Consider the following 27314-nt stretch of genomic DNA (forward strand, 5'->3'; position numbering starts at 1 on the left):
CAGTCAACTAGCTGACGCGCTGACCTCGGGCCATCTTATAGGGGGGCCGGTACCAGGTGACCCCGCAGAGGTCCTTGGGCGGTGCACGTCTGACGCCGGCGCCGGGCCGGGCGGGGCGGCGGGCGCGGCAGGGGTGCAGCGCAGATCGGCGGCTCAGACAGCAAGAGGGTGAGAAAAGGATTGATGGTTAACTCCTCCAACAAAGCTGTGCGACTTCACAAAAATGCTGGTGTTTTCATTTTTTAATCTGTCGCTAAGGTGGGTTGACTTCTTTGATGCATTGCCGTGTATGTACTGTCATGCATATTGCAGTCCACATTTTTACATTACCTATGTCATTCCAGAACGTTTTTCTTTTTATTTCAATAGGCTTTTCTCATTTTCCTACAAGACATATTCAAGTGATTCTTCTCGTGTTGACAGCGCCTTGCTTCTTCGCAGAGAGCCGAGCATAAAACTTCATGAACCCTGCGAAGAGTCGTTCTCACAGTAAGGCCGTACCCCACGTTGGGGTCATGATTCGATGTGAGCGACACCATTTTTATGATACGCGGTGCATAGCTTGTAGCTGACTTCTGACCACATTTCCGTGCATTGACCGTTTCCGTGCTTGCATCACCAGTCACCAAAAATGTGTCAACGACGCAAAATCTGCGTCATGGCGAATAATTTCCTCATTTCGAGTCTTCGAACTCGCTGGATCAGCAGCATTTAACACAATAAGACGGTCGTATCCGGTGGAATGACACGACTTCGACAGACAGCGAAATGATTTGTCTTTATTATCTCATTCGTTTCAAGATCATTTGTTTTGTTTCTGATTTGTTGCTCCTTGCGCCTTCATGAAGTTACAGGTTGGTGCTACGGCATGGCTCCAGGAGCTTGATTCCCTTCGGGGAAACGACAGAAATGTTCTGCAACGCTACCGTGTGTGATGGGGGGGGGGAATGACTGCGGTCTTTTGAAACATCACTCCAGTCCACGACCTTCTGGAGGAACTAAGAGAGTGGTGTATGATACCATGCGAGGTCGAATATTTGACGGATATACCGTGCTGAAAAAATTATTATTTGTATCTAAAAGTATATTGGTTCAATGTGATGTGATCGATTGCATGCATCTGCTAAAACAACACTTACCACAACATGGTAGCTTCCAAAGAATGGTGAAGGTTTGCGGTCATATGAATGCTTCTTATCTTTTGATGTGCATTCTGTAGATCTTTGATGCCCAAAACTACATTGATGCCCACGTGTATTTTGTCGGTACCATGACAAGTGTTGGGCTGTGTGTCAGGAAAACGGTGCATTAGCATGCAATGCTGCCGCCAATAGTTTCTTAGACATGGCAATAAGCTCTCGAATGTTTTTGCTTATGAAGCTAGCACACAAATGCCACGGAGCCTACGATTTTGCTTTTAACCCTCGCCGGCACAAGCCATTTCGCGTCCTTCGACGGCACAAGGGGGGGGGGGTTGGTACGACCCCCCCCCCCACACGTTTGGCCCCTGATCGAGCTAGAGCTTCGCGGAAAAAACGAGCGTGCTGCCCGTCACAAGAGGAAGCCGATGATACCCAATTTTAAGGTCCTAGGTCAGCGGGTGACCTTCCAGGTCAGGTCAATGACCCGAAAACCGGGAAAATCGGGACCTGTAAGTGTGGCTGCTATGTGGTTTTCTGGGGTGCTGACCACGAATATCGTGTTAGTTTTGATCAGAGATGATGTCTTTAAGAATTTAGACCAGGTCGGGTCAGGTCAGGTCAGGTCAACCGGTAGGGGTTGTGACGGGTATTCGTAATACGAGTCAACCGCCTCTGACAGCTTCGTAACATGTTACGAAGGCACCAAAACTATTTCATAAATGTTCAAATGGTTGCTAAATTCGAATTCAGCTCCAAAACCTAGCCTAGAAACATGTAAATTGTAAAACTCGAAAAAGTGAACCGAGGTCACCCGAGGTCACCAAAGGTCAATGACCTGACCTGACCTTCAGGTGACCTTGACACCCACTCTAATGTATGGGAGCAACATCAAATCACATGTTTGATCGTTTGAAACCACGAAAAGCTTGCAAACGCGCGGCTAATGCGAGCCGACATACGCGGAATCGCGATTCCTGCCAAACACGGTCTCGAAAAAGAGGTCACAGGTCAAAGGTCATTTGGGTCAGGGTCATGAAATTTTCAGGGTAGGTGTAAAATTGATCAATGCGAGGATACTGAAAGTTTCGTCGCAATCGGGCGCTTTTTACGCGAGTTATTCGCGAAAAACCTTAGGGGAGTTGCATCAACCCCCCCCCCCTGTGCCGGCGAGGGTTAATCGAGTCAGGAATGTGCTTCCCAGGATATATTATCCCTCGCCGGCCGAGGGGGGGGGGGCGGGTGCCGCCCCCCCCCCCATAGGGTTTTTTCGCGATAGCTCCGAACACGCTGGCGATAGAGAGCTGAAACTTGGCATACCTGACCTTTGATCCAAGCCGCATCTTTTGACACCAACCGCATTTTTGGGTCAGGTCAGGTCACTGACCTATGACGTCATAAGTGAACCTCTGCACGGTCTTCAGATGTCGCAACTTCGCAACGCCCTCACTGCCAGAGGAGATGTCACAGGGAAATGAAACTTGCAGGATCTAGTATCCATTATGAGTCCCACAACTTGTATATCTCGGATTTTTCCTAAAGGTCATATGAGGTCAGGTCATTTTCGTGACCTCACCATTATAAGTCAATGGGGAAAAATGAAAACTGCTATTCTGGCACCGGGAACGATCTCCAACTATCTCAAGCACACAGAATCGTGATTTGATGCACTCCTTGCAAGGTTAGATGCGTCACTTTTGCAATGTTGACCTTGCGTGACGTCATTTATGACGTCATCAAGGTCATATTAGTTTTTCGTTAATAACTCTTGATCAAATTGAGCTAGCGAGTCGGGAAAGCCACCAATGGACTCAGGAAGGCCTGCCGAATCGAATGATATGCGACATGACCTCTTTCGACCAACTTCGTGACCTGGGGGTGCTGACCTGACCTTGACCTTAGGTCAACAACCCAAGTTGACCTGACCCGGACAAAAAGTATACCATTCGACGCGCCTGAGCGAGGCGAACACGATGCTGCCAAAATCGGCGCTCTACGGCCGTTTTTTTGCGAAGTTATTCACCAAAAACTGAACCGTATCTTGGGGCACTTGACCTGACCTCAGAGGTCACCGGTTGACCTAGGACCTTAAAATCGGGTACCAATCTCTGCGTCTCGTAACGGCGCACACGCTCGTTTTTTCCGCGACGCGCTAGCTCTACCAGGGGCGAAACGGCGAGGGGGGGGGTCGTACCCGCCCCCCCCCCCCTCGGCCGGCGCGTATGTAGAAAACCAATAGGTCCGGCGAGGGTTATATTTATTAAATATTCAGGACATAGTAAATATTTATTCGAATGTTCTTTTTGTTGCACAGCTGACTTATAAAAGGTGTACTTAAAGAAAATGTAATCGTCAAACTATAAAGCATAATATATAGTTATGCATTCTAAAACTGGGGCATTTGGGGCCAATTTCCCTTCGCAACGCCCGACTTCGATGGAAATTTGTTTTTTTCTAGGAAAGAATAGAAACCAAACAACTTTCACGGAGAAAGTTTGCTGTAAACGGCACAACAGTGTATAAAGAAAAGAAATCCAAGAAGTTTTTGGGAATTTCGATTTTTTAGGGGGGGGGGGGTAATGCCCGTACAGCGTGCGGGACCGCCCTTCTGGATCCACCTAGGCAGATTGTAACTGCAATTCTGCTACATTTTCACGAAGATGAGCGATGGGAGACGGGCCTATTACTGATTCACTTCGAAATCGATATGAGGTCGGATAAGATGATGTTTTAAAATGCATATCCATCCGTCTTCTGTGTTTAATTAAAAATATCGTCTATTCGAAAAAACAGGTTTGCTGTCAGTCAGATTTGCCTTACAAACAAAAACGCAAATAAACATTTGCGCATTCTTTTTCCATTCGTCTCGTCCTGCAAGGGAAGATACCATTCTTTCCTTGAGCTATAATTGAATTATGTTTTTTTCCATAAAATCCTGGTGGCAAAGCAATAATACCTATGAAATCTGAGGCTATGCTGGTGCGCATTGTACTTACGTCGTTTCAAGCTATCAATGACCAGTTGCACTTTGCAATTTGTATTTTTGTATAAATTATGATACACTATTATAGTTTGTTATCAGTGACGGCACTGCGTTAGCCCTTGCCGATCGACAGTTTGTTACACGCGGTACAGTATTGTTTTACAGCTTTAATGGTACGATGAGGCAGCACCGCCAGGTTTTCCTCACACTGGCTCAGAGTAGTGTGCTTTATATATCTGGTATGCCGGGGTTTTGTTGGCGCCATTTTTACATCGATACCGATCTCCACAACTCTATACGACTACAATAAACTTCCTTTAGATCGCATGACGACTATATCCTCTTCGTGGGCCACCTTTCCTCTGCGGTATGTCGAACTTCAGTGCTCGCTCCTGATTACCAGGCTCAAGGCTAAATCAGTGATTTCGCCTGTCATGTGCCACACCTTCTTACACCTTCAATCTGTATGCATCTGTCTTTTTCATGATACTTGATACTCATTTGGTCATGACAACTACCAATTGGTCAAGATAAGAAGGACTAAATGTTAGACAAATAGCACTCGTAACCCTGAATGTTCTCAATTCACCCCATGCAATATGCATCCAAATGTGCAAGCCATTTTCGTGTAAGCCCGGGTGAGTACCTGTACTCTGTAGCTACCTATCATTTGTACAGGTCGATAAAATCAAAACATGCATAGGACATTTTACGGAATACCGCGGAAGATGTTTTACATATATTTGTGTTTTGGTGCTTTTTTTTGCCTTCGCATCCTGATTCGCCGTCACTCAGGTGGGCCCCAAAGCTCAGTAACTAGTCATGACATCTTTACCCGTACTGCAGTCCACTTCAGTTAACCCTCGCATGTGTGCGGCGTTTGCCAGCTTCTAATGTGTAGGGGGGGGGGGTCGGTTGGACCCCCCCCCTTGCCGTTTAGCCCCTGATCGAGCTAGAGCTTCGCGGAAAAAACGAGCGTGTTGCCCGTGACGAGAGGAAGCCGATGATACCCAATTTTCAGGTCCTAGGTCATTGGTTGACCTTCCAGGTCAGGTCAATGACCCAAAGTCGGGAAAATCGGGACCTGTTAGAAAGTCGTAAAGTGTGGCTGCTAAGGGGTTTTTCGGGGTGCTGATCACGAATATCGTGTTAGTTTTGATCACAGATGATGTCTTGAAGCATTTAGACCAGGTCGGGTCAGGTCAGGTCAGGTCATCCAGTAGGCGTCGTGACGGGTATTCGTAATACGTGTCAACCACCTCTGACAGCTTCGTAACATGTTACGAAGTCACCAAAACTACTTCGTAAATGTTCAAATGGTTGCTAAATTCGAATTCAGCTCCAAAAACTAGCCTAGAAACATGTAAAACTCGAAAAAGTGACCCGAGGTCACCCGAGGTCACCAAAGGTCAATGACCTGACCTGACCTTCAGGTGACCTTGACACACACGGGAGTAACATCAAATCACATGTTTGAACGTTTGAAACCACGAAAAGCTTGCAAACACGCGGCTAGTGCCAGCCGACATACGCGAAATCGCGATTCCGGCCAAACATGGTCTCAGAAAAGAGGTCACAGGTCAAAGGTCATTTGGGTCAGGGTCATGAAATTTTCAGGGTAGGTGTAAAATTGATCAATGCGAGGGTACTGAAAGTTTCGTCGCGATCGGCCGCTTTTTACGCGAGTTATTCGCGAAAAACCATGGGGGGGGGTCCATCCGACCCCCCCCCCTACACATGCGAGGGTTAAGATGCGAATGATTAATTTAAGACAGACAACAATGATTATTTTATTAGGCTATTGCATTGGGGCTCACATTTGGATTGCAGTTTAACCCTCGCCGGCCGAGGGGGGGGGGGTGCCGCCCCCCATAGGGTTTTTTTTCGCGATAGCTCCAAAAACGCTGGCGATACAGAGCTAAAACTTGGCACACCTGATCTTTGATTCAAACCGGATCTTTTGACACCAACCGCAATTTTAGGTCAGGTCAGGTCACTGACCTATGACGTCATAAGTGAACCTCTGCACGGTCTTCAGATGTCGCAACTTCGCAACGCCCTCATTGCCAGAGGAGATGTCACAGGGAAGTGAAACTTGCAGAATCAAGTATCCATTATGAGTCTCATAACCCGTATATCTCGGATTTTTCCTAAGGGTCATATGAGGTCAGGTTATTTTCGTGACCTCACCATTATAAGTCAATGGGGAAAAATGAAAACTGCTATTCTGGCGCCGGGAACGATCTCCAACTATCTCAAGCACACAGAATCGTGATTTGATGCACTCCTTGCAAGGTTAGATGCGTCACTTTTGCAATGTTGACCTCGCGTGACGTCATTTATGACGTCATCAAGGTCATACTAGTTTTTCGTCAATAACTCTTGATCAAATTGAGCTAGCGAGTCGGGAAAACCACCAATGCACTCAAGAAGACCTGCCAAATCGAACGCTATGCGACATGACCTCTTTCGACAAACTTCGTGACCTGGGGTTGCTGACCTGACCTTGACCTGAGGGCAACACCCTAAGTTGACCTGACCCGAATAAAAAGCATATCATTCGACGCGCCTGGGCGAGGCGAACACAATGCTGCCAAAATCGCGGCTCTTCGGTCGTTTTTGCGAAGTTATTCACCAAAAACTGAACCGTACCTTGGGGCACTTGACCTGACCTCAGAGGGCACCGGTTGACCTAGGACTTTGAAATCGGGTATCAATCTCTGCGTCTCGTAACGGCGCACACGCTCGTTTTTTTTCTGCGACGCGCTAGCTCCACCAGGGGTGAAACGGCGAGGGGGTCGTACCCGCCCCCCCCCCTCGGCCGGAGCGTATGAAGAAAACCAATAGGTCCGGCGAGGGTTAAATTCCAAATTGTAGATATTCTTTAGAGCCGGCAATCAAACGATGTGAACGTCCTCCTATTTGCATCTGGCTCTGAATGTCCGATGGCATATTAGTTTCAGAAAAGCCATCACCTCGGCCATCCGTACCGAAGGTTTCTTTGCAACCTATCCTGATCGGTTCTGCCATAGGTCAATAACCACTGGAAAACATCTAAGGAAGCCGCTCACTGAGAGCTGAAGCCCCAGTCCATCTTCCAAGTAAAGAGTAGCGTTTCGTAGGCGTAGATAGGATTCACTGAAATTATCAGCATCGACTGACGGGCGGAAAATTGAAGTGTGACATAAACGTATACCCACGTTCATAAAAACATGCTTTCTGTTAACATTGTTTTATTATCCTAATCACATTTTTTGCTCCTGGTATGCGACCTACCTCCAATGTCAACCGCAGGTGACGAAAGACAAACACAGGTCGCCCGGTGAGGCAATATTCGCCCCGGCGCCGGGCGTGACAGGTCACACAGAAATGCTATCTGCGTGACCGTGGTCGTCCCGCCAGTCCAGCTGGTGCCGCGTCCTCCCCTCCCACCTCTACCCCTCCCCCCGTACACGTGATCGGCGCTTGGCCTCTAAGAGTAGACATGCGTTACGCATTGCGTAACAGCCCATGGGTTCGCTCCTCGCCAACAATACTGAGCTGAGGCAATTAAAGTGGTAGGGCCTGCGTTTTAGTGACTGACCTCGATAAAACAGCACATACTTATTGTTTTTGTCGTCGTTGAAAAGTGTTTATTGCCATGCTGCCAGTGGGGACGTTACCTACTTCCTTGCCGTGACAAAAAAGCACGGCACATTTGCGCGCATTACAAAGATACATGGAGGTACTTACAACACGCGCTTGGCATTCATAAATAGTGTGGGAAAACGGGCTCTCTTCTGTTATTGGCTGGGCACATACATAACGTTGACGTTTCCAAGGGCGGCTAAAGCGCATACACTGAGTGCACCGATGATGGTGCTTTGACCACCTTGAAATGATCCTTGAGGTTCCGGCAAACGTCGGGGCAGGTCAGACGGACAGGGGTGTGACACATCGGCGACATTCAGCACTGCGGTAACTTTATAAAATCTTATGGCCAATAGTTGCAATACGAAATGACAGTTAAAATCTAAATCTTTTTGGTATTTTAGACGTTTCGACAACAATGTGCCATCGTCAGTAAATGAGACAAAATATACCTAAAGTCACAAATTACGTTATAAAATAACACCAGTATAACGCCTGTTGTTTTCAATGTGATTTGTGACTGAAGGATATTTTGTCTCATTTACTGACGATGGCACATTGTTGTCGAAACGTCTAAAATACAAACAAGATTTAGAATTAGATTTTAATTATCATTTTGTTTTGCAACTATTGGCCATCAGATTTTATAAACATGTCTACCGATACTGAACAGCTGCGGTAACTAAATTATTGACATTCGCTTGCGCTCTGCACCAAAAGCTCTTAGCGCCATCATAGTTTTTGGTGGCTTCTTAGAAATAGGTAGATTTCTGAGCTTCTTACAGGATAGCATCAAACCCTTTGCGCAGGTATCTGTTTCATATAGGTCAGCCGTCAGGCTATAGATTCGGAGCATCAACCATCAATATATCTCGTTTTTATTATAAATGACGCCATAGCATATGCAGTGATCATCGACCTATGTGTAACGGCCAGCACCTCGACCTGTGAAATATACAACATACAAACCCGATAAGAGAGGGGGGGGTCACTGAAGCCCCCCTAAGAGGAGCACATTATGACCCGCCTCTCCGGAGGGCGCGACAACACGGTGACACCTGTCCACTGTCCAGTCGGGCAGACACAGGGATAAGGTCAAATGGAGGCGCGTTACGCAAAGTCCCGTGTCACAAACCAGTTTGAGACGAAATGTGTGAACACTACTACACCAAAGTCCAAGGCAGTAGCCAGATATAAAGACATCCGAGATGGAATTCAGGGCATCAGTTCTCTTGGAGGCACAGCTCGAGTAGCACACCTTTTACAAACGGTCCGGCATCAGCTATCCAGATATAATCATGAAGGTATGACAAAAATGATTGGATCTTGTAAATTATATTTGCTAGCATTGGATTTCTGGTTTAAACTAAATATGGATAAGGTAAGCTAGGTAGTAGGTAGTAGGGAGCAAACTGATCACAGCTTACAACAACTGTTCCTAACTTTTTTCATGCGCAATGATCGCTTGATTTCTTGCAATGTGAAACTTATAACAGTGTGAGTTTAATTATTTCCTTGCATGACCACATATTCACAAACCCCTTGTACGATAATGTATACAGCACAGTCACATATCGAAATCGGTTGTCCGTTTTCTCAGGTTCTGTTTGTCCTGTTTGCCCTGGTGGCGGCGGCTTCGGCCAGCGATCTGGGCCAGTACGGAGACGAGCAGGAGCACCAGGACGTCGAACACACACCCTACGAGTTCAGCTACGCCGTCAAGGACGACGACACCGTGTTCTCTCAGAGCGAGCAGGGCGACGAGGAGGGTGACGTGGAGGGCGAGTACGCCGTCAACCTGCCCGACGGCCGTGTGCAGACGGTCCGCTACTCGGCCGGCGACGAGACCGGCTACACGGCCGAGGTCAGCTACGAGGGCGAGGCCCAGTACCCCGAGCAGGACTCCTACGAGCAGGAGGAGGAGCAGGAGCAGGAGCAGGAGGAGGAGCAGGAGCAGGAGGAGGAGGGAGAGGAAGAGGAGCTGATTCCTATCTATGCCTACCGGCCCGTGTACAACTAGTCACAATACTTGTGTGTCGTAAAGTGCTTGTTAACTCTGTTTTACATATTGATCAAAATATAGTCTTGAATGTCTTATCTGTAATGCGCTTCTGAGCAGTGGTTACGTTATGTCTGCCGACCGGACCGACTTCACGGAACTAGTAATCACCGCCTCATAATCAGTTCCTAATGGGAAACATATTGGAGTTGACCAAAAGTACTTGCTTGTTATGCCTCCTATCCTGCTAACACAAAAACTTATTGAGCCGCCTTTAATGACAACCTAAATTGGGTCTTGCGCATCATTCATTTTAGGAAAGCATGAATCCTCGCCGAACCTATTGGTTTTCTACATACGCGCCGGCCGAGGAGAGGGGGGGGGGGTACATACGACCCCTCTCGCCGTCTCACCCCTGATGGAGCTAGAGCCTCGTGGAAAAAAAAAAACGGGCGTGTGCGCCGTTGCGAGACTCAGCGATTGGTACCTGACTTTAAGGTCTCAGATCAACCATGACCTCTGAGGTCAGGTCAAGGGGCCCAAGGTACGGGTTCGGTTTTTGATAAATAACTTCGCAAAAACGGCCGCAGAGCCGCCATTTTGGCATCAGCGTGTTCGCCTCGCTGAGGCGCGTCGAATGGTATACTTTTTGTTCTGGTTAGGTCAACTTTAAGTGTTGACCTCGGGTCATGGTCAGGTCAGAGCCCCCAGGTCGCAAAGTTGGTCGAAGGAGGTCATATCGCATATCATGCGATTCGGCAGGTCTTCCTGAGTCCATTAGTGGCCTTCCCGACTCGCTAGCTCAATTTGATCGGGAGTTATTGAAGAAAACTCTTATGACCTTAGTGACATCATCAATGACGTCATATTCAAACGTGAAGCATCTAACCTTGCAAGGAGTGCATTCAGGCTTCCGTGTGCTTGAGGTAGTTTGAGATCGTTCCCATCGCCAAAATAGCAGTTTTCATTTTCCCCGTTGACTTATAATGGTCATGTCACGTGACCGACCTGACTGCATGTGACCTTTAGCCCGCGACCGCTTGGGGGGGGGGGGGTCGGATCCGAACCCCCCCCCTCCGTTTTTCTTGAATAACTCATGAACCACTTTCGCTATCTACTTGAAACTTGGCATACCTTCTCCCCCATCAATTTGACGTCTCCTGTGCAATTTTTAAGAAAAAAAATCATTTTTTTTTTTAGATATATCGATTTTAGTGATGTAACTGAATGGCGTTTTTAGTCAAAAAGTGGTAAATGTTTAAAAAATCGCCAAAACTCAGGGTTTGAAGCAAATTGCAAATTAAGGACATGAAAAGACGCAGCTCAACGAGTTATTTAAAATGGCTATCTCGGATTTTCCATAATATGCGTTTTTCACCCCTAAAAATTCAAAAAAGTATATTTTTTTGAAAACAGCTAATAAAATCCAAAATTACGGGAATTTAAAAAAAAAAACGGAATAAATGTTGTAGAGCTCTATTAGAACATTAGATGCCCCAAATTTCAACTTTCTATCTTGATTTTTTACCCCCAAATTGTAAGAAATAGCTCCAACATGCATGGGCATGGTGACGTCATAAGCATTTTCGTGAATTAGAGGCACTTCTGAACATCGCATGTGAAAACAAATGGCACCGCTAGATTCCTGGGACAAAGTTCGTCTAGAAAAGTGCATTTTTATGTCAAAAATAAAAAGTTGAAAAATTGACTTTTTTTCTTAGCCCTCGTTTAGTTATGTACCTATAGTATAAACGATTTTTTATGCTTTCAATGCGCACTTATCACCAGCACAGTGACTTGGGGTCACATATAACCATTACCATCGGATTCGGCGTGAAAAATAAGCCATAAAACATGTGTCGCACGCCCATGTAGCAGAAAGTGAAAACCGTGACCTTTCGTGACCTGACCTGACCTTGACCCGTGCTTAGTATGACCCCTATACGCACATGGTACCTTCACTAGGCCTTTGAGGTCATTTTTGGTGAGTTTCGAGCAGCAGCTATCGATTCCGCTGTCCGTAAGCCGATTCATGCAAAACCCCTGAATTTGACCTTTGACCTGACCTTGACCCGAAAGTTGACCTCAATCTTAAAATCTTAAGAGTGCTTTGGGAAGGTCTCGTAGAGACCTTTCGAACGCCGCCTCGCGGGGCTCGATACGACCATTGGTTCTCGAGATAACAGGGGGGTCGGATCCGACCCCCCCCCCCCCCCCAGGCTGTCGTGGGTACGGAAATAGCCCAGGCGGTGCCGGGTTAGAAAAAAATCCGAGATATACAAATTGTGAGACCTCTGGAGGATACAACGTCCTGCAAGTTTCATCTTCCCGTGAAAGTTCCTCTGGCACTGCCAAGGGCGTTGCAAAATTGTGACATCTGAGGACTGTGCAGAGGTTACTTATGACGCAACCTGACCAGTGACGGTCAGTGACCTGACCTGACCTGAAAATGTTCTGGTGTCACAAGATCAGGCTTGAATCAAAGGTCAGATATGCCAAATTTCAGTTCTCTATTGCCGGCGTGTTCGGAGCCATCGCGAAAAAAAAATCCTACGGGGGGGGGGGGGGAGGGCGGCACCCCCTCGGCGGTGAGAGTAAAGTGCCTTTCGTCAAGAAATACGCACTTACTTTACCACTCTGCATCGACACTGCAGTCGGAGTAAGCTGATTGAGACGCATTGTTGGTTACGTAACACCACTTTTTGAGTAGTTTTTTCCTTGACAAAGCCTCCATGAGTGACCTGCCGCTTCTTATAGTGCCCCTAAATCTCCTTCATGCATAAGAAAGCATGTCGTTAGTGGGATACTTTGGACTTTGATGGGCTAGAGCGGTGTCTTAGCTTAGCTGCGATTGCACTTTTCGTTTCCTGTAAAGGTTCATCGAACGAAAATATAACAAAGCTCTGTAAAAAAACAGTACGTAAACAAAAGTCATCTTCAGGTAGTCCAAATCAAATGGATTGGGTCCCGTTGAATACCCCATAGCCAGCACCAGCCATCGGAGTTATCGTTGTTGATTCAGATCCTTGCTGAAAGGATAATATTTTCTGTCTATAGGATCACCTATTAGTCTAGATCATAAAAAGCGTGCTGGTCTTTAAAAAGCGCAGCAAATGATACTTATTTGTTAGGACCCAGGTTATGGTCAGCTCGCAATCGGCCGAGTCAGGAAGCTGGACGAAGGAGTTGTGCATGTTGCATTCGATTTCACATTTGAATGTTCGGTTCTGCAGCTCATTCTGAGTTTATTAATGACAATCGTCCAGACCCGCTAACTCATTTTGGTCGAGAGTTGTTGACAACAAATTCCAATGACATGGAATTACCTTCGTGGCATCAATAAAGACATCAATATGTAAATGTCCGAAACGCACAAGTGTCTTCGAATGTGATACTGCACTGCAGAGAAAAGGAGAAACAATCATGTGAGTTGGCACCAACGCCTTACTATTAGCCACGAAGAGCTGAGAGATGCAATGCCTCTCCATGCGAGGATAGTCCTCGACGCACCAGACGAACAGCTCTCACCATCACCCACGCTGCCTCGACTCACAAACTCCTTCACAGGCGGCGAGACCAGCGCCCCCTGCCACGGCGCAACTGTGTGAGAGCGAGAGGTCGGCCCTCTAGCACAAAGCCGGCCCCGAGTCCCGACCGACAGGTCACCATAGGAGTCAGGGTAGTGACTGTATTCTTTATCCCGCGCGGGGCTGGGGTCTCCAGCCGAACGCGCGGGGCTGGGGGGGGGGGTAAATTTTACCCCCCTGTTATCTCCCGAACTAATGGTCCGATTTGGAAAATTCAAACGCCAATCGAAAGCTCTCATCACGAACTACTAAAAACATGTACTTTATTTAAAGTTTGAGGTCAAGGTCAAGGTCAGGTCAAGGGTACAAATTGCAAGTTTCTACAGTATCGGCCTTGCACCGTAGTTGCCGAAGAATGGAGTCATGGGCTGAGACTGATCGCCCAAAACGTGTTCTTAGGCTACCAAGACAATATTCGTTGCATACAATATCATTCAGAGGTCAAGGTCAAGGTCAGGTCAGGTCAGGTCAGGTCACCAAAAAACAAAATATAGAAAAGGGCATGTGCGACACATGTTTTATGGGTCATTTTACTCATAGAATTCAATAGGCACACTCAATAAGTGATATGGACCACCTCTGGATGAATTTCAGGTCGAGGTCAGGTCAAGGTCAGGTCAAGTGAGGTCAAATTTTGAAGTTGGTTGTTAAGGCCTAAAAAGGTGTCTATCTGATGCAGTTTTTCACGGCGAATCGAATGGTGCTATTTTTGTTTCCGTACGAGGTCTAGAACTTCCAAAAAAGTCATTTTTCAAAAATTTTGTGTGTCGTGACGTCATAAAATTTTGAATAACTCCCACATTTTTGAACCGATTCTTCTAAAATTTGGTATGTAGGTGCACATAGACCACTTCTCTGACATATATTCCGGTTTTTTCGATAGACTCAAAATTTTGGATTTTATAATGATTTTCCCAAAAAAAGTCAGTTTTTTTGAAAAAATTTAGGCCAAAATCCAAAATTGTCAAAAAACCGAGATAACCATTTTATAGACAAAGTAAAATTACGTATAACCTTTTTTGTTACGTCTTGATTCCATTAAAAATGAAGATGTTAGCGGCGTTTGAACTTTTGCCGTTTTTGAGGCGAAAATGGCGAACATGACGTCACTAAAACGTCAATTTCTCAAAAATTTTCCGACGGATTTCGCTCAAATTTTCAGGGAACGTGTCAAATTGATGTAAGAAAAGGTACTGAAAGTTTGGCAGCGCTGTGCGCCGCCGTTTTTGAGATATCGCAAAAATTCGCGAGGGGGGTAAAATTTACCCCCCCCAGCCCCGCGTGGGTTATGGGTGGTTCGGACAGTCAAGCCTCACAGCTCAGTGAGTGATGAAGGCTCGTGGACATTGAAAACGACGAAGTTTTATGGACTCCAAACCTGTCAATTACTGCATGTCAATTCGAATCACCTTTACAAAAGCATGCAGCCCCGAAAGTTAAATATCTCTCATGGATCTGAAGAACGATAGGCATGTAGAAATATCTAAAATTTACCAACTATATGTATAACTATCTTGTCTTGCTATCCATGCCGGTTACAATATTATATCGCGATGGCTGTGCCTGCTGACGCACCTCCCAATGCCTGCCACCTGACTCCGCTTCTGCACCGCGCGGTGACCCGTAAAACGCCTGAGGCCGGGACCGCCCGGGTCACGCTCGCTGAATGTATTCCCTGGCTGGCAGAGGTCGCTGCAGGGTCGTGTGCGTGAGTCTCCAGGCCGGTAATATCAATATTGTCAGAGTTTGGAGCTACACATTACCCAGCCAGCATTATTTACAGGTGGGTCCTATTCGCCATGCCTCCGTTTTGTGCCGCCTTGGCTTTTGCAACTTTCTTACATACACTCAGGTGCTACCTTCGAATTGTTGAAGTTGCAGACATCGCTTGATTATATGTAGGGTTCGGTCAGAATTAATTGTGTATCACTGAAAAAAGTTTTTACCATCAATTTACTAAGTTACTAGCTTTGGTAAATTTTACCATCAGCCTACCATCATATTACTACCAGCCTACTATGGTGCTGAATACTATCCTGCCTTGACATGTTGATATTACCATGGTTACGTTTATCAGGGGTGGTTTTGTACCCCAGTTTACAAGGTGGTAACCACCTGAGGCTAGTAGATACCCTCGTAAGCTAATATTCCCTACCATAGTAAAATCAACCTTTCCACGGGCGGATCCAGCAGGTGAATTCGGCGATCAAGTCTCCTCCTTTCCATAGAGGTGTTTGCCAATTTTTGATATGTTGGAAGGAGCGTCATCCAAGGACTAGCTGAGACCCTGAGCAATTAATAGTTTTATGGACGAAAGGCCAGAAATTTCTTGCAACAGTTCCCTGGGTGTGCTTCTGCTGCTATGGTAAGGTATACCATGGCAACACCATGACAACACTACACCCTTACTAACAATCCACGTGCGTCTGACTCTGCAGCTGCAGCGGCGCCGCCATGTCAGTTCCGGCCGCGCGCCGGCGTTGTGAAGGTGCTCCGTGGTTTTAAATATTTGAACGGTGATTGTGTGGGTGGTTAGCGTAGCTGACGGTGGAGGATACTCGGAAATAACAAGTAAGTCGTTGTATCTTCAGCATAATAATACTTATCTCACGAGTGCCATTTCCAGCAAAGATCGCAGCCTTTGTTTCGGTTCATGTTGTTGAATTTCCTTGAGACCCTGTTGGACCGGGTAGGGGGAGGGTGGTGGGGTGGGTATCATTGCGGGCATTTCCCAGCGTCGGAAATCAACGTGTTTTTTTATTTGTTAACCCACGCCTCACTGGGGTATGTGCTCTAACGCGCCCCACAGCACGTTACAGCACGTTACAGTGGGGGGGGGGGGGGCTCCTAACTCCGAAACTACTGGGCCGATTGTCAAAATTCAAACGGCCCCTGGTAGCCCTGGAAATATTGTTGAGCGAAGCCTAATGTCATTGACCTCGAGGTCATCGATGACGTCACAGGTCAGGTCAAAGTAAAAATATCAGCGTCTTGGCACTCTGGGCGCCGGCCAACAAATCAGATCAGGCTCATTTTTTGTTTGCACACTCGTGAATATATGCGTAACATAACCTGAGGGTACCGAACTTGTACTTCGAATTTTTCAGGTCAAGGCCATCTCATCCCAGGTCACGAAAGCTTTATATCGTGCATCGGTGACGTGAGACATGTTTTATGGTTCATGTAGGCCATATATATCGAAATCAGTGTTGTATGTGTCAGTTTAGGCCATTTTAGCTGAATATAGCTGAGGTCAGGTCAGGTCACTTTAGGTCAAAAATGGTCAAATTTTGAAGTTGACATTTTTCAACAAAAAAGGTGTTTGTCAGATGAAGTTCACATATATTCAACGCATATGTGTTCAAACACATATAGACCCCGTTTCCATGGGCATCACTGATCCGGATCAGCAAACTTAAATCGTATTATATTTCTCGAACTCTTCGTTACATGATATAATTCCAAGTGGATTAGGCTTATATAATCAGTTAATCCCTTATTTTCATTTTCATATATTGTCTAACTATACTGGATTAGCTAATCCATTTTTACTGATCCGGATCAGTGATGCCCATGGAAACGTGGTCATATTCTGCTTTTTTTCATTCAGAAACGTATATGTAAAAAAATAAAAAATACAATTTCTGAGTTTTTATATTTATAATTTTCAAAATATTCAACATTTCGAAAGTCCGAAATCAGTTTGGTAGCCCTGTAGAGTCCACCCATGCAAAAAAGGATCTAGCTTAACCCTCAAGGCGGTGGGGGGGGGGGGGGCATTTTTTGCATCCATCTTTAGTTTTTTTTCGATATATCTCCAGAACCGCTGCGCCGATCTTCACCAAACTTTCAGTACCCTTTTGCACATTGTGACCAAATTTTTTTTCCAAAGGCTATGATAAGTTGGCCGCTACGTCGGAGTGACGTCATTTCTGCCATTGTCGACCAAAAAAAAAGCTTCGCGGGAAGAGCTGTCAGGTCTATAAATTTGATTATGCATAAAAATGTTCAAGACATGAAATGTGTAGAATTACCAGGGCTACTATACTGTTCTCTCGATTTTGTTTTTGAAGTTGACCCCAAAAATAAAAAGAAATAGATATAATAGCCAAAAAATCCCAAAAGTTTTTCGATTTTCGAAACAAACGGAATATATGTAATAGCCACTATGGACTTCTATTCACATTCCAAGTATTAGATCGATAACTCCTTTTTGCCAAGTTATAACAAAAAAAAAACTGTTCAAAATTAATGACGTCAAATTTTCAAACTCGATTTTGGCAATTCTAGACCACAAAGCGCAAAACAAAGACCACCATTAGACTCGCCGTGACGAGTGGCATCGAATCAATACCAATTTTATGCGAAACTATCAACTTTGACCTGAAATTTGACCTTTTTGACCTGACATTGACCTGACCTCCACCAGAAAGTGACCAAAAAAACCGTCCCTGATGGTCTTATAACCAACACCATTGAGGCGAATATGAAACATTGGCCATAAAACATGCATCGCACAACCCTACTTAGTAAAGATAGGTTCATGTGCTGACCCTTGGTGATCGGACCTGGTATTATCAGTGACCTCCAATAGCAAAACTGTTCAAAATTAATGACGTCAAATTTTCAAACTCGATTTTGGCAATTCTAGACCACAAAGCGCAAAACAAAGACCACCATTAGACTCGCCGTGACGAGTGGCATCGAATCAATACCAATTTTATGCGAAACTATCAACTTTGACCTGAAATTTGACCTTTTTGACCTGACATTGACCTGACCTCCACCAGAAAGTGACCAAAAAACCGTCCCTGATGGTCTTATAACCAACACCATTGAGGCGAATATGAAAAATTGGCCATAAAACATGCATCGCACAACCCTACTTAGTAAAGATAGGTTCATGTGCTGACCCTTGGTGATCGGACCTGGTATTATCAGTGACCTCCAATAGCAACATATGCTCGTATAATAGGCAACTCACGCCCTATCGCTGATTTTTGACAAAATGCCCTTTACTCGATGTTGCAGCGCATTCCTTAAAAGACCCGTGAACGGTGAAACATTTTATCTTTGACTTGGCCTGTGATGTCATCGGTGACCCCGAGGTCAATGAAATTGAAGTTCCCTCGACAAATTTAACAAGGCTATCGAACGCCATTTAAATTTTACCGATCCGTCATAGTAGCTTCGGAGATTCGGGGGGGGGGGGGGTCAAAAATCCCCCCCTCCCACCGCGCGGAAGGTAGCCGGGAGGCCCACCGCTTGCCGGGTTAAAACTCAGATCTTGAGAGCGATTACCGTTGTTCAATGCTTTGCATCAAAATCGGCCGAACATGATGTCACTCTGGCGTCATTTCCGGCCGATCTATAGTAGCTACGAAAATTTTATTAGTGCACAAGGTGTCAAATAAATTGATGCAGCCGAAGGTCCTAAAAGCTTTGTTTTGATACGTCCAGCGGTTTTAAAGATATTGCGTAAACACGAGAGGGGCTATGAATAGCCCTCCCCACAGTAGGGTGGGGGTTAACCCTCGCCCGTATTGGTGTTTTTCCAGCCACGAACGTTTAAGGGGGGGTCCGTTGAACCCCCTCCTTGCCGTTTCGCCCCTGATTGAGCTAGAGCTTCGCGGAAAAAAACGAGCGTGCTGCCCGTGACGAGAGAAAGCCGATGGTACCCAATTTTATCCTAGGTCGTCGGTCCTAGGTCATCGGTTGACCTTCCAGGTCAGGTCAATGACCCAAAAGTGGGGAAAACTGGGACCTGTTAGAACGTCGTAAAACGTGGCTGCTATTGGGTTTTTTAGGGAACTGATCACGAATATCATGTTAGCTATGATCATAGATGATGTCTTCATGCATTTAGGCCAGGTCGGGTCAGGTCAGGTCAGGTCAACCAGTAAGGGTTTTGCCGGGTATTCGTAGTAGGTGCACTAGGTGGCAACCGCCTCTGACAGCTTCGTAACATGTTACGAAGGCACCAAAACTACTTCGGAAATGTTCATATATGGTTGTTAAATTCGAAATCAGCTAAAAAAACTAGCCTAGAAAGATGCTGATAAAACTCGAAAAAGTAAACCGAGGTCATCAAAGGTCAATGAACTGACCTGACCTTCTGGTGACCTTGACATCCACCCTAATGCATGGGAGCAGCATCATATCCCATGTTTGAACGCTTGAAACCACGAAAGGACTGCAAACGCGCGGCAAATGCGAGCCGACATACGGTTGGTTGGCCTTCCAGGTCAGGTCAATCTCCAAAAAGTCGGGAAAATCGGAACCTGTTAGAATGTCGGTAAGTGTGGCTGCTACCTATGGGTTTTTTCCGGGTGCTGATCACGAATATCATGTTAGTTTTGATCACAGATGATGTCTTCATGCATTTAGGCCAGGTCAGATCAGGTCAGGTCAGGTCAACCAGTAGGGGTCCTGCCGAGTATTCGTAGTACCTAGGTGTCAACCGCCTCAGACAGCGTCGTAACATGTTACGAAGACACCAAAACTACTTCGCAAAAGTTCATATGGTTACTAAATTCGAATTCAGCTCCAAAAGCTAGCCTGGAAGCATGTAAAACTCGAAAAAGTGAACCGAGGTCATCAAAGTTCAATGACCTGACCTGACCTTCAGGTGACCTTGACACCCACCCCTATTCATGGGGGCAACATCATATTACATTTTGAACGCTTGAAACCACGAAAAACTGCAAACACACGGCTAATTCGAGCCGACATACGCCGAATCGCGATTACAGCCAAACATGGTCTCGAAAAGTAGGTCACAGGTCAAAGGTCATTAGTCAGGGCCATTACATTTTTTAGGGTAGGTGTAAAATTGATTATAACTCGAGGGTACTGAAAGCTTCGTTGCGGTCGGCCGCTTTTTACGCGAGGTATTCGCGAAAAACCGAGGGGGAGTCCGTTCGACCCCCCCCCCTATACGGGGGAGGGTTAACAAGCCAAAACGTTGCTAATTTTTATTTTGATCTGACCTGTGACGTCAACGGTGATCTCGAGGTCAATAAAATTAGGTTTTGCTCGACAGTTTTTCCAGGGCTATCAGACGCCGTTTCAGTTTTGACAATCGGCCCAGTAGTTTCGGAGTTGGAGCGGGGGGGGGGGTTCTATAAATAGCCCCCGCCTCCCCCAGTGGAGTGCGTTACAGAACATACCCCAGTGGGGCGCTGGTTAAGAGTAGAATTTTTGAATTATTGCCAACACTCAACACTGCACCTCATGGCAATTAATTCATTATAGGGCATTTTACCTGAACCAGCCTCTGGCCTAATGTCCCAAATTTGCTAAATTCCTCACCCTACAAATCCCCTGTTCTATTAGATGCTGCCATTTTTTTAAAACAACTTATCTTAAATCCTTGTTTCATCAAACTGGGAGCTAGGTCACGGGACACTGCGAGTCAAGGTGGGAGGGGTAGGAGATAGAGTGTCACTGCAGCACACACAATCAATCTTTCCATTGGTTTATCTTATATCAATGCCTGCATGCTCTTTTCCAGAGCTGGCTTTCGAAGTTCGAACCTTCGGTATATGGCTACCAATGCCCTTGGAGAAGGTGTTGCGTGATAAATCGCTGGAAGGGCGACATTCAACGATTGTGTGAAAAGAGACCGATTGCATTGTGATGATAAAGTGAACTGTAATAATTGTTGTTCATGCGCGTTGTTTGGTTATGTGCAGACGTAACTTTGTTTGTGGCCAAATGCTTTTTATGTGTGAAATATTTCATGTAGGTTACTAGGTAGATGCTTTGGAAAAGTGAAGAGCTGCTTTGTCGACTGCTAGGTAGATACTGTCATGCATGCTGTTGTGCATCAGTAAGTGGCTGTCGTAATGATAAACAAATTTGGCATGGATAGGCTAAAGCACAGCATATGAAGCATGCTGGTTGATGACTAGTAAGATCCTGTTAACCGACTGGTAATATCACAATAAATGTCACATAGTAAACTATTGTTTTACGATGGTTGGCCAGCAAAGCAAAGCTGGTATCCAGATGACAAAAGGATGGTTTTACCATGATAAGTCATTAGTAAGCATTACCAGGGAGTAGCTAACGATAGTAAAGTCCTAGTTTCGTGCTAGTATCACGTGGGTTTTTGGGCATGGTATGACGACATATAGTTACCGTGTTAATACCATGGTAATTTTTACTGGCATTGGTATTCACATGGTTTTACATTCATATTAGGCCTAGTATTTGGGTCGTAAGTTAGTTTACCATAGGTAAGAGGCTGTTCAAAATATGACCACCACTCGAAAACTAACTAGGGTGGTATTTTTCTTAGTAGGCGGTACCAGGATAATACTAGCGTTAGTAGAGCTTTGGTTTCTTATTAGTTATGCTTTAGTTTCAAGGTAGTATGATGAAAAAATATTACCGTACTAAGACCATGGTATTTTGATGAGCATTGGTAGTTGCATAGTATTCCTTTGATATTGGGCCTAGTATTTGGATCGTAAACTGGTTTACCATAAGTAAAAGGCTGTTCAAAATATGACCACCACCCAAAAACTAACTAGGGTGGTATTTTTTTCTTTCAGTGATGACCAATAGGTACCATGAGCAATACCATGAGCAACAAAATAGCTATCTTCGATTTTTGATTATAGTTCCACATTTTACAAAACCTTGAACTGAATCATGGCTATTTCTTGGGACTACTTTACGAACATCATGCATGCATTTCTTTAATCGATCTTTTAGTTCGACGAAACAGGTACTCGTATATTACATAAATGTCATCATCGTGCTAAACGCCTAAAAGTACCCATTAAAATATGCTATATGCTGCGAATGTTAATTTTGATTTTCAGGGACATCTTCTTTCCGGATTGACCTGACCTTGACCCTGACTTCATTGACCCTTACATGGATCTAACGCAAATGTAGCAATTATATGAAGGCCATTTTGCACAATCTTGACAGAGTTTATGACGAGAGACGCCCAGTGCGAGGTGCTGAAGTATATGGTACTGAAAGCCCAATTTCAGGTGTTTGACCAGTCCCGGACCCGAGTTGTGACCTCAAAACTCAACTTTCAAGCACTCATTCGAAGCGTCTCGTCGCGTTCTTTCGTTTGCTGCCTAGCACCCATCGGCTCTCGGGGTATCGGCTGGGGGCGTTTAACGAGTTAATTGGCAGCACGGAATAAGGAAGTGAAGAATGGAAATGGTCCTGAGGATGAGCCGAATTGGATGCTACCTAAATCCTTTGTGTCTTGTCCAGAGATAATTTCTAGAGATAATTGGATGATTAATTAATGACTTGATAGTGGGATGAAAGCTAGAATGCTTTCTTGAAGTGACTATTTGGACTACTGTGAGATGTTTTGGGCGCATACGTTGTTGAAATATGCATCCGTGTAGGTTTATCATTCAGTCTATACTGTTAGGTTTATCCTTACTCTCATTCTCTAAGAGCCTGTAAATTCACTAGCCCAGATTCCCCACTTCTAGCCCATGTAGGCCCCATTTGGGATGGCTGGCTGGGATAGCCTCACCTTCAAGACTTCTCTAATTGTGCGCATATGCGCCGTGACATGATGGCATAATCACCAAATCAGTCGAAGGACAATATCATAAGTTAATCAAAACTCGTAGACGGAGGGACAGAGACACACCCCCAAGCCGCGCCTTCCATTGTCCCCAATCCTCCCCCCGTGGGTCATGTCTCAAGGTTACGGACACCGGACAAGATGCACTTCCTAGAGCGGGCGGGAGGTAACCCAATTCTGGGAAATTTATCACCGGACTGGCGTTGACCTTCCTGAGCCTATAGCTCTGTCTGGGGAGACTATGGCGCCGGCGCTACGCCGGTCATATAGTTATGCCCTTACGCAAAGTTATGTGTGAAAAGCTGAAGCAGTTAGTGAATTAAGAGTTACAATTCGCAGAACGGGAAGAATTACGCCTTCTCATATTTTTCGTAGTTAACTCAAAAACCATCTTGGTGCTTGAAGCTTTTAGAAATTTCTGAGTTTTGCAGTCACGTAGCATTGTTTTACAACAGTGTCTTGATGTGCTAGGCGTAGTATGTGTGGTATTTTCTGATGTATTGATGCTTGCAACAGTTCTTGTATTTGAATGCATAAAAAAATGCGGAGAGGTGATTCCAGGTATTTGATTTAATTGCAAAGGGCGTTTGCTTTTACTGTTTAGTGATGTCAGTTACATAATTCGAATTACCGAAGCCAAACCAAATACCAACCAAAACCATGGGAAAATACCGAAATCGAACCAACTTGGGAATATGAGGGAAATACCAACTTTTTGCCAATGTCACAGCCTCTTACACGTTAGTGAGGTAGCAATAGCAACAAAATACCAAACAAATTAGGATTGAAATACCAAATACCAACTCGGTATCAGCATAAAGCTGGTATCCGACTGACATCTCTAGTTGTGTTCAAGCGTGGACGCATAATAAAAGATATCGTTTAAAAATTCAATGTTTACTATTTAGTATTTACACTTGTTGCATAAATGTCACCATGATTCAGGCACATTTACAGCTTCACATTATTATTACGTAGCTAGCAGTTACTACACATACAACCTCTGCCTTCAATTTCACGAAAGACAATTGTATGACTATCGTGGACGTATTTAGATCGATTAGTTTACAATTCATTGAATCAGCATAATGAACAGTCGGACCGCATGGGAATCTCGGGAACAATGGGAGCAGTCCTTGGCAGAGGGTCGGCCGACGGTCGCCAGATGGAGTGACCCTCTGTCCCAGACAGAGTAACGACGGCTGATGTAACTCCCCCGATTTTAATCAGCGCGCTGTGCTACCCCGCCCGCCCCCGGCCGTCGGCAGGACAGTCTGCATCCCGGTATTTGGCCAAGGCTCTCCGAGACCAGCCGGAGGGTACTTATAGAGAACTCTGATAGAGCATGGTGGCAGTATACATCGGACTGCGGAGGGGATACACCAACTGAGAAACATGAAGGTAGGCAATTCTGTGCCATTCTTACAATATCACTCCACATAATCAAACAATTTTAGTGATCGTAATTGAGTGCAATTGCGCATTTATTTATGGAATAAAAATAAGATTTTTTGATGAAACTGAATCGCAAACATGAGTGTTTGTTTATCTAGTTTTACAATTAGAATACTGAAAAATCGTTCAAATACGATCAGGCTATCACCACTCGAGCCTAACAAAATATGAACCATTTACATATCCGTTGGAGCTGCGCGTTGTTTATCATAAAGTGCGACAAGAGGTAGTATTTCTCCACGCCTCACTGCCGCCCGCGGTGTGTCCCACAGCCGTTCCTGTTGCTGGTCGTGTTGCTAGTCGTCGCTTGTCTCTTCACTGTCGTCTCTGCCGGCACCAGAGCGCTGCACGTCCGACCGAGGGACAACGCCGAGCGCTACAAAACCCACAGCTTCGCCTACGGCGTGAGCCACGGCGCCACCCACTTCCAACAGGAGCAGAGGGGCAACGAGGAGGGTGACCAGGAGGGCACCTACCGCGTGGCGCTGCCGGACGGACGCGTGCAGACGGTGCGGTACCTGGCAGATCACGAGGATGGCTTCAAGGCCGAGGTGACGTTCGAGGGCGAGGCAAAGTACCCTCCCCCTTCCCACTACGGTGAACAGATCAGTGACTCCGATGGCGAGTCAGACTCTGATGATGACTCGGACTCGGACTCCGATGAGTCGGGTGATGACTCGGCTGATAGCTCTGATGATGACTCTGATGATGACTCTGAGGACGACTCTGAGGACGAAGCTGGCGAAGCAGACCCTAATGAAGTCAGTGGATTTGCCGGTCGTCTTTCGAAAACACCCCGATACGGCTACGTTCCTGTCTATGCCTACCGTCCGATCGGTAGCAAGCGAACCCCTGGCTATTCGAGGAAGCAGAGCTATGGAAACAAGTAGACATTTTAGCCGGTTTTATCATTGTGTGCACGGTGTCTACTGCCATCTTCACAGTATCTGCGAGTTGTATCGTCAGTGGTGTTTTGTGTCGCATGGCTCAGGTGTGATCGCTTAATCTGTGTGTCACAGCAATATTTTATTTTTTATTATTTAAATGCATTTGTATGTCACATTTACTGTCAAATACACGATTCTCATAAAATTTCTACCTCCAAAAGTTTCGAGTAGCATGGTGTATTACTCATTACCTGTTCAGAGCCGACCAGTGCACCTTATTTCTTTATTACACTGGGTTGCATATCATTGGTTTATTTATTATGTAGCGTTTTTCCTTTCAATGGACATATGAAACTATATCGTTTTATATGTATTGCGAAATATTTCATTATTATGAAAGGGTTTAGTTTTCACCCGCTCCTAGTGGAAGCGTGTAAACTAAGTGACCTCCGAGACAGGTACCTCATTCTGTCATGGCTGCATTTTATTGTCTCAAAAGCGTTTCCAATATTTGTCGATTGATTGTGATGCAAAACTCTGGAATTCATGTGCTTACTGGATATGATGAGCTCACTCGTCCTAAACACGACTAACACAAACACTGATTTCGGTGCTATCTGTTAAATCCAATTTTCAAATTCTTATATCGGTGCATTTGATTCAAAAGATTCTGACCAAACCATCATGCCTGGATCGCTCATAAAACTGGTTATCGGAACCACCTCCATAATGGGATGTAAAAACGATTCCAATTAATGATTTTCAGGACGAAAAGCTGACGTAACTCACGGATATGATTAAATCTAGTTCAAAACCAGATGGAGGCGACATGCCGCGTTTTTTTTTGCGGCATGTCGGCCTGGAAATGATGCCCAACTTTGGGCGGCGATTCCACGTTCTGAACTTCTGCCAATTTGTTAGATATGCTGCTGCTGTGCCTGCTGACCAGAAAATCGTCGAGAAATCAGTGATCAGATCTCGTCTCCACAGAAGGCAGGGGACAAACGTCGTTGATTTAATTAGTCCTGTTTCAGACTGACAATCTTAAGAACGGCTTAGGTAAAACATTCAATGACTCAATCTCGCATCGTTGACCGTGTAATGTTGGCATTGAAATGAAGAGTGCTTTGTAATAGATCTACCATTTAAAGCTGAAATTCCAGAACGTCAGTACATTGTTAACACCATATTGACACTGCAAGCATTGCGATTGCTTTGAGCCAAATCCTGGTCAGTTCTGGCCGTGCCAGTTCGCAAAGGATGTCTGCGGCCGGTGGATAGGGTGTCGGTGACGACGCTCAGGGTCATCCGGCCCGCCCCTGGCTCCTCCTGTGGGGGTCGGTCGGTACACCCGTCCCCGCCATCCTGCCCTGTCCCAAATACCCGCACCGCCCTCCGCGCACGGAGGGGGGGGGAGGGGGTGACGTGGATTTCCTAGAATGTCGCCCAATCCTCACCGGGATGAGACGGATACACTTATCGGATGGAACATCTACGCTGGAGCTACGGAGATCACTCTGTGAAAACAAATAAGGACCACGGGTTGAGGTGTTAACTGAAACCCTGCTCTGCCTCATATAATGTTTGATATTGGTTTACATGATATGATCTATAAAAATGAACAACTTTTTCGATAGCTTGTCAGGGCGTCTGTTAGAGGTCGGGGGTAATTGGCCCGGGCAATTGGCTGGGTCAGGATTAATGTTGTCTCCCAAATCTACCAAAACTATAAAACTGGGGGCAATTAAATAATTGACCTTGCCGCGCCTGTGGTTGCCGTGGACCACAAAATGACCAAACGCTCATTTATGAGTTGACAGTCCACTCTTCGGAAGCATTTTGCTCGTATATTAGAGCGCCACGCAACAGGCAACGTTGCGGAGTGAATGAAAATAATTCCAAAAGAACTCTGTGGTTCCTATTCGGGTCGTATAAGTGTTGACACTATCATACCAGCCAATTTACGTTCGGAATATGACGCTTCAATGACCATATCATATAGCTGAGGGTTTTTTTCTCGACTTATCTTTTTCTTGCGCACTTCTCATAAATGTTCCAACAGC

General features: G+C 45.6%; 2 protein-coding genes across 4 annotated transcripts; both read left to right on the forward strand.

Moving 5' to 3' along the window:
• Positions 1 to 8946: 8946 nt before the first annotated feature.
• LOC122376706 (sodium/potassium/calcium exchanger 1-like) lies at positions 8947 to 9846 on the forward strand. The gene is made up of 2 exons (XM_043356621.1): positions 8947 to 9056; positions 9353 to 9846. The coding sequence occupies exons 1-2, from the start codon at positions 9051 to 9053 to the stop codon at positions 9770 to 9772; spliced, it is 426 nt and encodes a 141-aa protein (XP_043212556.1). The 5' UTR covers positions 8947 to 9050; the 3' UTR covers positions 9773 to 9846.
• Positions 9847 to 14968: 5122 nt separating this feature from the next.
• On the forward strand, positions 14969 to 25456 carry LOC122376705 (serine-aspartate repeat-containing protein C-like). 3 transcript variants are annotated; one of them, XM_043356620.1, is made up of 3 exons: positions 14969 to 15121; positions 24178 to 24310; positions 24637 to 25456. In XM_043356620.1, the coding sequence occupies exons 2-3, from the start codon at positions 24305 to 24307 to the stop codon at positions 25252 to 25254; spliced, it is 624 nt and encodes a 207-aa protein (XP_043212555.1). In that variant the 5' UTR covers positions 14969 to 15121; positions 24178 to 24304; the 3' UTR covers positions 25255 to 25456. The 3 variants fall into 3 exon arrangements, with proteins under 3 accessions (XP_043212555.1, XP_043212553.1, XP_043212554.1); XM_043356618.1 differs by having other exon boundaries at positions 15012 to 15121; positions 24183 to 24310; XM_043356619.1 differs by lacking the exon at positions 14969 to 15121 and adding an exon at positions 15718 to 15909.
• Positions 25457 to 27314: the final 1858 nt, after the last annotated feature.

The sequence above is a fragment of the Amphibalanus amphitrite genome, unplaced genomic scaffold (genome assembly GCF_019059575.1).
Source record: "Amphibalanus amphitrite isolate SeventyFive unplaced genomic scaffold, NRLGWU_Aamphi_draft 002255F_arrow, whole genome shotgun sequence".
NCBI classification, from domain to species: Eukaryota; Metazoa; Arthropoda; class Thecostraca; order Balanomorpha; family Balanidae; genus Amphibalanus; species Amphibalanus amphitrite.